This window comes from Typopeltis vanoorti, chromosome 20 (genome assembly GCF_054136105.1).
Source record: "Typopeltis vanoorti isolate ZY-2024b chromosome 20, IOZ_Tvanoo_1.0, whole genome shotgun sequence".
Lineage (NCBI taxonomy): Eukaryota > Metazoa > Arthropoda > Arachnida > Uropygi > Thelyphonidae > Typopeltis > Typopeltis vanoorti.
In genome coordinates, this window is record NC_143568.1 from 8,866,677 (window position 1) to 8,881,016 (window position 14,340).

General features: G+C 35.1%; 1 protein-coding gene across 1 annotated transcript in view; it reads left to right on the forward strand.

Moving 5' to 3' along the window:
* Nucleotides 1-264: 264 nt before the first annotated feature.
* Nucleotides 265-14,340, forward strand: part of LOC150095219 (ATPase family AAA domain-containing protein 2-like) — a 538,448-nt gene continuing 524,372 nt past the window's right edge. Inside the window, exon 1 of the mRNA XM_090410622.1 lies at nt 265-378. Within this exon, the coding sequence (XP_090266748.1) occupies nt 265-378 (114 nt within the window). The remainder of the gene's footprint in view (nt 379-14,340) is intronic.

Sequence of the window (14,340 nt, forward strand, 5' to 3'; positions counted from 1 at the left end):
GCTTGGATTATGTCAAGGTTTATGCTACTTTCACTGCCAATCAGAAGTATGTTCATAAACACTCAACGGGTTATATGTTTATCGTAATATTCTGTTCGGTTGTTATTCTGAAAAGTATTAAATGCTATTTTTTTAAACTGTTACTTTTCTAGACTGTTCAGAATTAATAAAGTATAGATGTGACTTCTTTGAATCAGTATCTCGTTACTTATAAGTCCTGATGGCGCCGTGTGGAGCGTTACCCATGTGAAAAAAAGAAAGGCCATGGTGAAAACAAGGCACCAAACAGGTGTACATCTAATGCCTTCTCACCTCTATTCGGTGGAAACACGTTCGAGACGAAGAAGCCTTGTTGTCGAAGAAGTAGAGGATGACAGGGTGAGTAAATATTTGAAGATTTATTAGTGTGTTCGATCCTTACATTTCTTTATTTTTTTTATTGGTTTTAGGTTTATTTATTTATTTATTTCAGACATCATTACTTTTGACACAACGTTTCGATGTGTGTTGTAACTGAAGTGACTTAAATTCCCTATTACGATCATAACAAACCCAAGTAATGTAGTAATTGCTATTGAATAACGACTTCAAATATTTTGAGCAACAATGAATTTCAGCTTTTGAAGCTTTCAAATTATGTATGTATATCATCATCATCAAATTCCTGCCATGTACCCTCAAGGGGTGTACAGGATATGATAGTACTACATGAAAAATTTACATCATTACCAACTCCTATCTACAATTTTCCTCCAAATCAGTCTGTTACTTGTCAAGACTCCAACATTATCAGATCTTATATTTCTATCGTCTAAGGCACTTTGTACCGTATCAATCCACCTATATCTTGGTCTTCCTCTGGGTCGTTTTCCTGCCAGCCTGGCAGAGAACACTTGTTTTGCTAATCTTTCCTCTCCCATTCTATTTAAGTGACCATACCACCTGAGATTAGTTCTGCTAACGCATTCCTGGATGCTGACAATGTCAAGTTCTTTCCTAATATCCTCGTTTTTAATATGATATTGCCATTGATGCCATCTGTTCATGCCTTTAATCTTTCTCAGGACTCTCATATCTGTGGTCTCTAGTCTTTGATCAAGTGTTTTAATTCTGACCCAGTTCTCAGATCCATAAGTTAAAACTGGTTTGAACACTGTCTTGTATACAGCTAATTTAGAGTTCTGACTAATTTCTCTCTTATTCCATATGAATTTATTCAATTGATTTCCCACCATACCAGCTTTGCTGATTCTGTTGTGTATTTCTATATTGAATTTACCATCTTCACTAAAAATCGTGCCTAAGTAGCTGAAATGTTTTACTTGTTCCACAGGTTCTCCATTCACAACACAGCTGACATTTTCAATGATTCTGCCTATTTTCATTGTCTTTGTCTTTTTATTGCTGACCTTCATACCATATCTATTACAACAGCTATTCAATTTAGTCAGAGAATCTTGCAGACTTGTAGCGGATTTATTTAGAAGTATAACATCATCCGCATAAAGCAAAGAGCTGACATTAACATCTCCAATTTTGATATCAGGTTTAATACCACTTTCCTTCATAATGTGATCCATATAGATAATGAATAACAGAGGGGATAATGTACATCCTTGTCTCACACCAGATTTAACATTAAACCATCTTCCTGTACTTCCTTCAATTCTAACTGCTGACTTACAACTCAAATAAAGACTAAGCTTGATATAATGCCCCATTGACACCATATAACTGTAGTGTATTGAATAGCTTCTCTCTTGGCACCTTGTCATATGCCTTTTCAAAATTGACAAAACTCAAATTGAGATCTTTGTTATATTCCCATGATTTCTCCACTATTTGTCGTAAAGTGAAGATCTGATCCTGACAGCCTCTATTTGGCTGGAATCCAGCTTGGTCTTCACCAAGCTTTTCTTCTACAATTTTTCTCAACCGTTTCTCAAGTATACTTGCATATATCTTACCAGGAACACTCAGTAGGGAAATACCTCTGTAATTCTCACATTCAGTTTTATTTCCCTTTTTATATATGGGTACTATGAGAGCTCTACTCCAATCATCGGGAATTTGTCCCTCTGTCCAGGCCTTCTGAACTATGCAGTGCAGCTATTTCAAGACTTCTATACCACCATACTTCAGCATTTCTGGCCGAATATCATCTACTCTTGCTGCCTTTCCACATTTTAAGCCTTTGATGGCTTTTTCTACTTCAAGTATGGATATGTATTCCTGACTATATGCCTGTTGAGCGTTTTTACCACTGTGCTATCACTGCGTGTTTCATTTAGCAATTTCTCTAAGTAATTACTCCATACTTCAAGGATATCTTTTTCTCCTGTTTTCATGTCACCTTTATCATCTCTAACTCCTTTTACAGTACTCTTTCCTCCATTTCTAAGCTTCTTCAACAACCTCCAAAATATTTTGCTACCTCCTTGATATTTATTTTCTATGTTCTTGCCAAAGTCCTCCCATGACTTTTGTTTAGCTAGTTTTACTTGTGCTCTTAGAGAATACTCTGTATTCTGTAAGAGTACAGGCTGACTTATTTGCCAGGAACCTTTGATATGTATATATATAGTTGTTTGAAACAGTTTTTTTTATGTAACAAAACATCCTCAAGTTAGTCATCCTCATTGCTTTGTTTTTTTGTTTGCATGAAGGAAATGTATAGCTACTATAATAACTGATGGAGGCAGTTCTGTGTTATCTGAAAAATCTAGCTTAAAAATTACTGCTTTGTATTCTAAATTTATATTTAGAATATAAACGTATATAAGCTTATAAATGTATCTTTATATGCACAGATATCTATCCAGTTACATCTTTTATTGAAAAATAACACACTGTGCTGTACCAAAGTACCCAGTATATCATAATATTTACAAAAGTAAAATTTTTGGGGACAGAAGAGGCTATAGACATGATGTTCTAGTGCCAGGACAGGCTAGATGTGAAAGTCAACCCAAGAAGAGAAAACTATTACTGGTTGGTGACCAGAATATTGCCAAAAATGAGGGAGAGCGAAACATGGCCTGTCATCTGGGAAATGAGCTAGGAATGTATTTTAGTGGCATTAAAATTCAAACAGGTTTTCCCCACTTGAGAATGGCAAGGCAATCATTGTTTAAGGCATTGGTTAAAGAAGATCTTGAAGTGTGAATTACTTAATCATGCCAAGGTTTTGAAAATGAAAAAGAGGAGTGGATATTACTATCATCAGCAAAGCTGTGAATAGGATTGTATGTCAGAGAGAGAGAGAGAGAGGCAATTGTTGATGTATAGGAAGAAGAGAATAGAAGAGAATAGGTGATAGCACATAACCTTGAGGTAGTACACCACCAGCATTGATTGAAAAATCTGGTGAAAAGAACCCATTCACCATAACCTGCAAAGAACAACTGGTGTGGAAGCTGAAAGGAAGAAACCAGAAGTGTGGTAGCATGGTAAGAAGGCCACATTGTCAGAACTTGCTTGCTCTTGATATTATTATTATTAACATCCTCCATGAAGTCAGAGACTCATCACGGGAGGTACATACACTATTGCAATATCATTAATATAGAGATTCAACGGCAGTGGACCAAGAAGATCTTTGTGGTATACCAGTGGTCACCTGCTTAATCTGTGATTCTACTTCACAATACATTATTTTTGTCTTCTGACAACCATCTTCATATCCATCTCTGTTCACTCTATTTAATTTAACTGATTATCATGAATTACCCCATCAAATGCTTCAGCGAAGTCCAAGAATATCTTAGTGTAGGCATTGCCTTTATTTATTGGATAAAGGCATTGCCTTTATCCAATTCTAGGAAGCTCTATCACTTGGTTGGAAAGTAAATTATATCTGCCAGAAATTATATTCCATTTAATTCTTTATGTAAGTGGAAGTAGAGTTTGCATGTAAAGCATCTTCATAACTAGCACTTGTATGTAGAGGCTGTTGACTTTATATCAATTGCCTCATTATCCCATAATGCAAAGCACACTTCCTTTAGTTAGTTTTCAAGGTGATGTCAGTGGATGCTGTATGATCACTTCCATACTTGGGAGTGAATTATTCTGCTAGAAGAAGTGGTAGGATTGCATATGACCTTTCCATACAGTTAGTAAGACAATCTCAAACATTCGTGCCCATGGCAGGATATGAACCCAGATATGCTAACCACTGGAGATGAGAATTTGATGTGATAAACAGGCCAGCACACTTCCTTTCAAGCTTGTATATTTGTGTGCATTATGGGAAAGGTCACTACCCAGACCAGTTTCAACCTATATTGAGATTTCATCAGTGGGAACCAAACCCATAAAGATTCCATAAGTTGAATTAATACAGAAGCCATACATTTTCCATATATAAGTAGCAAAAATATATATCACCTTATTTTTAAAATATTTTGGATCAGAGATGATTGTAGAATAGCAAAGCAATATACATATCCCTATGGAAGTGTGCTTTTCATTATGAGATACTGAGGCAATTCATGTGAAGTTTGCAGCTTCTATATACAAGTAGCTTGTTGTGAAGATACTCCACATGCAAACTTTGTTAATATAATTTCTTGGCAAATATAATTCACTTCATAACTAAGTGAAAAACCTTTCTATCAGAGTAAAAATACCCAAAAGAAGACCAGGATCTTAATTGATTGATGTATACACACAATTCAGAACACACACAATTTACAGACAAAAAATACTATTTGTGGTAGTGGTGGAGGTGGGCGGTAGATGGCGTTGATGGAGATGATTCGTAGTAGAGGTTCGGTGTAGTGGTTGAGATAGTTGTAGGTGTCCTCTCGTGATGAGTCTTCGGACTCCTTGGAGGTGTCACAAATAATAATAAGAAGAATTGCCTTAGAAGACCAAAATGTTTAAGATCTGACAATATTGGAGTCCTGACAGATAACAGACTAATTTGGAGGAAAACTGTTTATAGAAAGTTCAGTAATCATATAAACGTTTCATATAATATTATCATAATATACTATACCATAGTATCCTGTAAATTCTTAAGTTTCTTGAGGGAAGAACTTAGGAATTTGATGATGACATTGAAATATTATATAAAAAAATCATAAATAACAAAATTTTTCAAAAAACAAAATTATACAAAAAAACATCCTATTGTAAACATTTGCATGTGATGATTTTTTGATCCTCTAGTCCATGGCAGTATTAAAATTCATGTATGCCAATACCAGAACCACCAGAAACAGGTTGAGGATATTTGATATTGATTAGCACTTTAAATTATATCTCACAAGAAGTTATATTCTTGTTTTTATGTTTTACACAAGTTTGAGCAAACAGAAGTTGGCACATGAAGTCTCTTCACAACTAGGTCACTTGTATGTATAGACCTCTAAATAGGTGGTCTAGCCATGATGATGCTTCAGGTGCAAACTTTTATTTGCTCATTCTTAGGTAAAGAACTAAATCAGGAATAAAGTATAATTTTTTTTACTTTATTTAATGTCATATATAATTTACTTTCTTACTAAGTGAAAATATTTTTCATTTGCTCGCCTTGGTTAGAAATTATCAGCATTAATGATACTTGGCAGGGGAAGATGTATTTACAAGGATTGAACATTTGGGATACTATCATATTTTCAGGGACAGTAGAGAGAATGAGAGTATTGCTGCTGTGATTGCAGAGAATTTCATTTTAAAGCAGTACTAACTGCATCAGCCATTTAGTATCTTACTTGCCATTTAAGCATAACACATCATTAACTCTTCCTCTTGTATTCTGTTTACTGACCATACCACTTTAAATTAGTTTTGTTTAAACATTCTTGAATGCTAATGAAGTAAAGTTCTTTTCTAATACAGTCTAATCAATATCATTCTGCTATTAATGCCATCACTTTAATCCTCTAAATTTTCTCAAAACTTATATTTGTGGGACCTAGTCTTCAATTAGTGATTTTATTTCTAATCCAGTTTTCAGATTTATAACTTTAATAAATTTAGTTTAATCCTTTATCCAAGTGTGAGCAAACAAAGTTTGTGCCTGAAAGTATCCTCAGGACTGGGGTAAGGTGGTACAACACCGGGCAACTCGTTGCAAAGGTGGAGCAAGAAAACATCACTCCTATCTCAGTATCTCCCATAATGCAAAACACATCGCCTTGCGGATATGTCTAATGTTATGCATTAAGGGAAGGGCCACTACCCAGACTAGTTTCGACGTTTATTGAGGTCTCTTCAGTGGGAGCCAAGCCCAAGTGGAGATACCAGGCAGAAGCATTAGCAAGATCATCTCTACCTATAGGAGTTGTACCACCTTACCCCAGTCCTGAAGATACTTTCAGGTGCAAACTTTGTTTGCTCACACTTGGATAAAGGATTAAACTAAATTTATTATAGTCTAACCAAGTGAAAAATAAACTTTCAACATCTTTCTGTAAATTTAGAGTAATTTATTAAAAAGGTGGTACACCGTTTGGCAAGTCCTATAGATAGAGATAACCTTGGTAATGCTTCTGCCTGGTATCTCCACTTGGGCCTGGCTCCCACTGAAGAGACCTCAATAAAGGTCGAAACTAGTCTGGGTAGTGGCCCTTCCCTTAATGCATAACATTAGACATATCCGCAAGGCGATGTGTTTTGCATTATGGGAGATACTGAGATAGGAGTGATGTTAGCTTGCTCCACCTTTGCAACGAGTTGCCCGGTGTTGTATCACCTTACCCCAGTCCTGAGGATACTTTCAGGCGCAAACTTTGTTTGCTCACACTTGGATAAAGGATTAAACTAAATTGATTATAGTCTAACCAAGTAATTTTGCACTGTTTACCATATACATTTATTTAACTGGCTCACCACCATATCATCTTTGCTTATTCTGTTATTTATTTTTAAATTTAATTGTCATCTTCACTAGAAATTATACTCAGATAGCTGAAATATTTTATTTGTTCTACAAGTCGTTTAGAATACAGTTAATATTTTCAACGTTTCTGCCTATTTTCATAACTTTTATCTTCGTATTGTTGATTTTCATATTGAATTTGTTGTTATTATTATTATACAGGCATCTCCATGGAGTCTGAAGACTTACTGTCAGAGACTGAAGCTATTCATACAATCTATCATACCTCTCGTTGAACTCATTGACTGATGAAGCACTCACAACTGATTGACTGGCAATGCATTCCACTTATTCACCACTCTCCAACCAAGAAAATCTAGCACCTTTGTTAAGTACGCTATTATGCAATTTCCAGGGATGACCTCCTCTAGCCACCTGCTGAAATATTTCTCGTGTATCAATCCTATAAAACCCATTTAGTAACTTAAATGTTTCTATTATATTCTCTCTTTTCTGCCTATCAACCAACTTTATTTCTTTATTATTATTAATATTTTTAAAGACAAATTTTATCAACTCATCTTTAAAAGCTACACAAGCTCATCCAGAGGAAGTTTTTACAAATATTCAAGCGTATGGTGAGATTTGAACCAACAACTTGTTGGTTGGAGAGTGGGCATGCTATCCACTCAGCCAACCAGGCCAGCTAATATTTGCTGCCCATAAACTTTCAGTCCATCATCATCATCATGGGGGACATTCTACAGACCACTCACCTCTGAATCTTCTCCACTGCTTTCTCATTTCCAAGTCATCATGGCAACCAGACATTATTATTATATTATTATTATGTAACACTTCCAGGGAGTCCTGGAGGGAGAGTGTCCCCTTCCAACTACTAACCGTGCTCAAACTTGCTGAACTTTTTGCTGCGCCATTAGTAGCAGAGGCTCTACCAATCGACCAACCTTTGCTGACATGAACACCATAATCCAGATGTGGATAGATATATCAAAGCCTTATAAAGAGGAATGATAACTTCTCTTGATTAGCTATTACACTACTGAGTTTTGCATCATCAGCAAATAACTGAATATCTCCCATCGAATTGGTCCAAGATCACCTACTTTCTCTTGGACTCTGCTTCTCCATGCACTTCTTTTTTAGCCACTCTCGTATCCATATTATCAGTTTCAAATCCCTTCCCTTTTTTTTTTTTTTTTTGGGAATGCATTCTCATGGATGCATAACAGCATCCATGATGTATCCTGTCGAATACCTTAGCAAAATCCAGCAGTATCATCATGTGGCTATTTCCTTTATCCAACTCAGCTCTCACCATGTTATAAAAAGTTAAATAACAAACCAAGTTTTCTCCCCCCCCCCCAATAGAGTTTTGTTATCCACCCCTTCTTGAATTCTGTCATTGACTAATTTTTCTAATACTTTTATCACCACTCCTGAGATAGTGATTGGCCTCTTTTGCCTCCTTCCACTCCCATGGACTTTATGTCCTGAAAATTTGTAATGAGTTTGAGTATAACATCATCAGCATAAAATGAAGAACTGAGTTTAATATCTATGATTTTAGTATCAGGTTTAATGATAGTTTCCTTCATAATGTTATCCACATAAATGAAGAATAGAATAACAGGGTTACATTTCTCTTTTTTTTGGCTGACTTTTGACTCTAGTTTCTTCTGGCACAACTACATCTTCAGCTTCCAGAAGGCTTGGTGTACTTTTCTACTCAAGACACTACTTCTCACGTGCACAAGGTTATCACTATACTAATCTAAAATCTGCCCCAGCCCAAATATAGCTCACACGACTGGGAAGGTGCACCCTAAGCATTGAAAATAGTATCCAGAACACACACACAAAATTCACTATTTTCTCTCTGTCATAGATGTTCTATTTCAGCATTACATCTCTTCTATATGTATTTAGAATGCATTCTGATTCCACTTTCTCATTCCCAAGCCATCATGGCAACCAGACATTATTATTATTATTATTATTATATTATTATTATGTAACATCTCCAGGAATGAGGAAGAGGGAGGGTGTCCCCTGGAGGGGACACTCTCCCTCCTCCTCATTCTGTCTTCCCCAAGGACTGTAAACTTCATCTTTTCAAGAAGCACATCAACACATACCTTCTTTCTGCCTTGTCTTTTGCCTGCACATTGAACTGGTGTGCTGTACATTTTGTATTCTTTTGTTGTGTGTGGGCCTGATTAAAAAAAAAAATAGCGAACACTTCCTATTTCAAATTCCCTGAATCATTCCAACATCATCATTATTAATACTGCATTCTTAAATCATTTTCACTTGAAAATAAAAATAGAGAAAATTCAATATAATTGTAGGGAACTTTTTATTAATCATTGTAGTATATACTAGAGATAATCAAAACCAATTAGTTTTGGAAACACCTATCTTCCAGCTTCATTAGCACTTTTTATGGAAGAAATAAAGTAGTTAAAACAATAAATAAATCATTAGAAGACCAATTATATATTTGATTTAATCCTTTATCCAAGTGTAAGCAAACGAAGTTTGCACCTGAAGTATTTTCAGGACTGGGGAAACTCATGGTAAAGGTGGTATAAATTCTCATCACTTGCCTTAGTATCCCATAATGCAAAGCACATCTCCTTGCAGACATGTGTAATGCTATGCATTAAGGGAAGGGTCACTACCCAGACCGATTTCGACCTTTATTGAGGTCTTGTCAGTGGGAGATAGCCCCAGAGGTGGTGATACTAAAGCAGAAGTAATGCAGAAGTCATATCACCATATGACTTCTGCATTACTTCTGCTTTAGTATCACCACCTCTGGGGATTAAACAGTTGCCAAAAGGTGTCAACACCTTATTATTAAAATTCTCTGGATTAGTGATAGTTGATGGAAGTTTTTTCACTTGGCTGTGCTACCAATTATATATTTGGTTTAATCCTTTATCCAAGTGTAAGCAAATAAACAACAACAAAAAAAAGTGAAACCAAATACATAATTGGTAGCATAGTCAAGTGAAAAAACTTCCATCAACTATCTCTAATCCAGAGAATTTTAATAATAAGGTGTTGACATCTTTTGGCAACTGGCATGTGGTGATATGACGTCTGCATTACTCCACCTTAGTATCACTACCTCTGGGTCTGGCTCCCACTGATGAGACCTCAATGAAGGTCGAAACCGGTCTGGGTATGTGACCCTTCTCTTAATGCATGTCTGCAAGGAGATGTGCTTTGCATTATGGGAGATTATTAAGACAAGTGATCAGAACTAATTCCACCTTTACCATGAGTTGCTGCAGTCCTGAAAATACTTCAAATACAAACTTTGTTTGCTTACACTTGGATAAAGGATTAAACCAAATATATAATTGGTAGCATAGCCAAGTGAAAAAACTTCCATCAAATCATTAGAAGAACATACTTCAACATAAATATGACTACAGTGATGCATGACATGTATCAACTGTCTCTCTGTAGGGTTAGTAGATAATTGTCGGAGAGTTTAAAGTCTGATATGTTAAAAGATCTGATTGATTTATGACATTTAGAGGAAACCCTCGGTTTCTTTTGAGGGAGTGCCATAGATTCCTTGATTTATATAGGACACTGTTGACTGGGATATATGCCTTGCTGAAGAAAAATTCTTTATGGACAAATCAAGGGAAACTATCACAGTAATTCATCACTCACTTGGCTCCCTTAATAGAAACTAAGGGTTTATTCTAAATGATGTCTGGAAATCACTAATCAGATCTTTTGGCATATTTTTCTGACAATTACCTGCGAACTCTAGACAGTGGGCACATGCCATGCATCATTATAGTCATTTATGTTAAATTGTGCTCTCCTGATTTATTTAGTTTTTTAACAGCAACTGTTTTCTTTAATTTTTCCTTAAAAAAAAGTTCTGATGAATCTTTCAAATGGTGTTACCAAAACCAGTGTGTTTTGATTTACCTCTTATGTATACTGTAATAATTGGTAAAAAGTTCCTTATACTTATGCAAGTTCTTATAGCCATAAGCGGTAGTTAAAAAATGAATAGTCTTGATGGAGACATTAACGACAGGTACACATATTTGAAAAACTGAAATGCAAGAAAACTTCTTTCCTTAAGTGTTTACTTTTTTTTTTTTTTGAAGAGATGTAGACACAGCCTTGTAATTCCCAAGTTTTTGTTAATTAAAGAATATGTTTTTATGAACAAAGCTAAATGGATATATCGGAAAGCTTCTTTGACTCTTTTTCGAGAACATATCCATTCCACTAGATTTGTTATTGGCAAATTAGATTCCAGGTGCTTCACCCTGCATTGTTTTCTTTCAGATAGGATCAGTTATGAGTCATGTTCGTACATCTGTATTTATCTATCTTGTGCTAGCCATTAAAGGAAATATATGATCATTTATACAATTTACAATCCTCTATCAGTTGGAAGATATTTCCCTTTCCAACTGATAGAGTTGTAATCAACCCGCATAACCATTTTTGGGATAGTATGGCATACCTGAAACTTTATTAACTGTGACATGTAACACAGATGCAGTATAATTTTTATTTTCAACTTTTACTACTAGTAAACAATGCATACCAGCACCTATTGTTTTAGAAAAAAGCACTTGTTAGACTTAATATTATATTAGCAGTTCAGAGAAGAAGGTATTTTGCTCTTTGAATAAAAACAAATATTATTATACTGAAGGCCTGATAAGGGAGATGCAGCAGTTATTATGAACACCATTGACTGCAATTCCAAAATGTCTCTCATGCTTAAATCGGGTGATCCTACTGGATCACACAAGAAAACAAATGAATTACTCAGCAACATACCTAACTGCCCTGCTTTGATATGGAAACTTGTTTCTTCAGCCCATAACTCTGAGTCTTTATGGTTCTCCTAAGTTCCACAAGAATAATATTCTGTTAAGACTAATTATGGATGCTATCAGCTCACCAACCTATTTATTATCGAAAGATATAGCATTTATATTAGGAAATCATATTAGGAACACTGATCCCTTTATCAAAAGTACAGCCCATTTTATTCAGAACTTGTCAACTGTTGAAATATCACCATCAGACATGCATGCTTGATAGCCTAGTTATTGTTTATGTGTTTACCAGCATTAGAGTTGATGAAGTGTTAGACCTCACATGTCTCAACTTTGTAAATAGGATTAACATTAAACATACAAACTTATTGTTTTAATACTGACCATATTGTAATGCGTACAAACATCTTGCATTCTTTGCCTACCAGTTTCGCTAGCAAACTGTCTAACTTTTTCAAGGCATTGACAGAAAAGCATAAAAAACTAGTAAATGCAAATTGAAAGGAACATAAAAACGTTGTAAACAATCTAGTAGCTAAGGTTATACGTTTGCATGACAGAGACTGAGAGGACTTATTGTTCTTATTCATTATCACACATGCATGTTTGTTGCAAACCCGTAATGTGATTACTGGCTAGCTGTAGTTCAGATGGATTTAGAGAGAGGATCAGGTTTTTCCACGAAATGTTCAGAATAGTACCCTGATTTCTGTTGAGGTTTCTGCTGGTTATTAACACTATTGTGGCTTCCTTGAATGTCTGTAGTCGTCATCCAAATATGGCATGGAGCTGTTTTGCCACTCTATCATGTGGTTAGATGTACAGAAATGATGTGCTAAGCCGGAAGAAATACCTCTATTGTGGTTTACATCACCAACATGTTCTTTTTGTCTGATCTCTAAACTCTGTGAAGTTTGTCCGATGTAGGCAAGACCACAGGAGCAAGGAATGTAATATACTCCTGGATATTTGTAGAATGGCACCTTATCTTTTGGGGATCCTAAAACCTGTCTGATGCTGGTGGTTGGTTTGAAGACATGGGAAAACTAGAGAAAGATGAATTTACATTTGTATATTCTGGTGGAGAGAAGCATGAATATGGAGTGGGTTTCATGATTAAGAAAGACATCTTTAAATGTGTAATGGGGCTGTGGCCCATAAACGAAAGAATAATACTTATTAAATTAGCCGCAAAGCCTTTTAGCATCATAATTATCCACATTTATGCCTCTACAATGAATCACAATGATGAAGAAATAGAAGATTTTTATAATAACTTACAAAAATCTATAGGATATGTAAAATCAAATGAGATACTCATAGTGATGGGTGACTTGAATGCAAAGGTTGGAGAAGGAAGAAAATCCAGTTGTTGGAAAATTTGGACTAGGTGACAGAAATGAAAGAGGTGAGAGATTGATACAATTCTGCCTTCAAAACAACTTGCGCATAATGAATACTTTCTTTCAACATCCAAAGCGCAGACTGTATACTTGGACAAACCCAGATAACTCTATAAGAAACCAAATAGATTTCATAATGATAAATAATAGATACAAAAATAATATAACCAACATAAAAACATATCCAGGTGCTGATATAGGTTCAGACCATAACCCTGTTGTGTCCACTTTAAAAATTAAACTAAAAAAACATTTCTAAAAACAATCATACTGAAAGACTTGACTTCACAGCTCTGAATATACCTAACAACATAATGGTGTTTAACACTCAGAAATTAGGAAGAAATTAGATCATGTAGGATATAAAACAGAAGACAATATACTTTGTAACACAGAGGAAATTGAAAACAGGTGGTCAAATTTTAGGAGTGCAATATATAAGACAGCTAACGAGGTTATCCCAAAAATTAAATATAATAAGAAAAAACCCTGAATGACTGAATCAATACTAGAACTTACGAATGAAAGACGAAAAAAGAAAAGTACACAACAGTATAGAATACATAGTAAAATTATAAAAAATGAATGCAGGAAGGCTAAAGACAAGTGGCTAAATGAAAAATGTAAAGAAATAGAGGAATTGGACAAGAAACACAATAGTAAAGAAATGCATAAATCAATCCAAGCCGTGACAAATAAAAAAAAAAATTTCAACCATAATCCTCGTATAAAAGATCAAAATGGAAAAATGCTACTAGAGACACAAGATATCATTAAAAGATGGAAAGAATATGGAAAAGAACTGTTTGACTCTGATCGCACGGACGCACCAGATATACAAAATATAGATGGTGAACCAATTACATATGAAGAAATAGAATACTAAGCCATCTTTCATCTAAGCCAGATGAAAACAGGTAAAACACCAGGCCCTGATCAGATCCCTATTGAATTGTTAAAGAAAGTAAATGAAAACACACTTAATGATCTAAAGGTTATTTTTAATAACATCTATGATTCAGGATACATCCCTGATGATCTAAGGAAATCCATCTTTGTCACTATTCCCAAAATTCCAAGAACTTTTGAATGTACAGAATATAGACTAATAAGTTTAACAAGCCATGTTACAAAATTACTACTGAGAATAATCCTAGAAAGAATAAAAGGCACTTTGTCAGTAGAAATAGAAGACACTCGATCAGGTTTTCAAAAAGACAAAGGTACAAGAGAAGGAATCTTCAATTTGAAA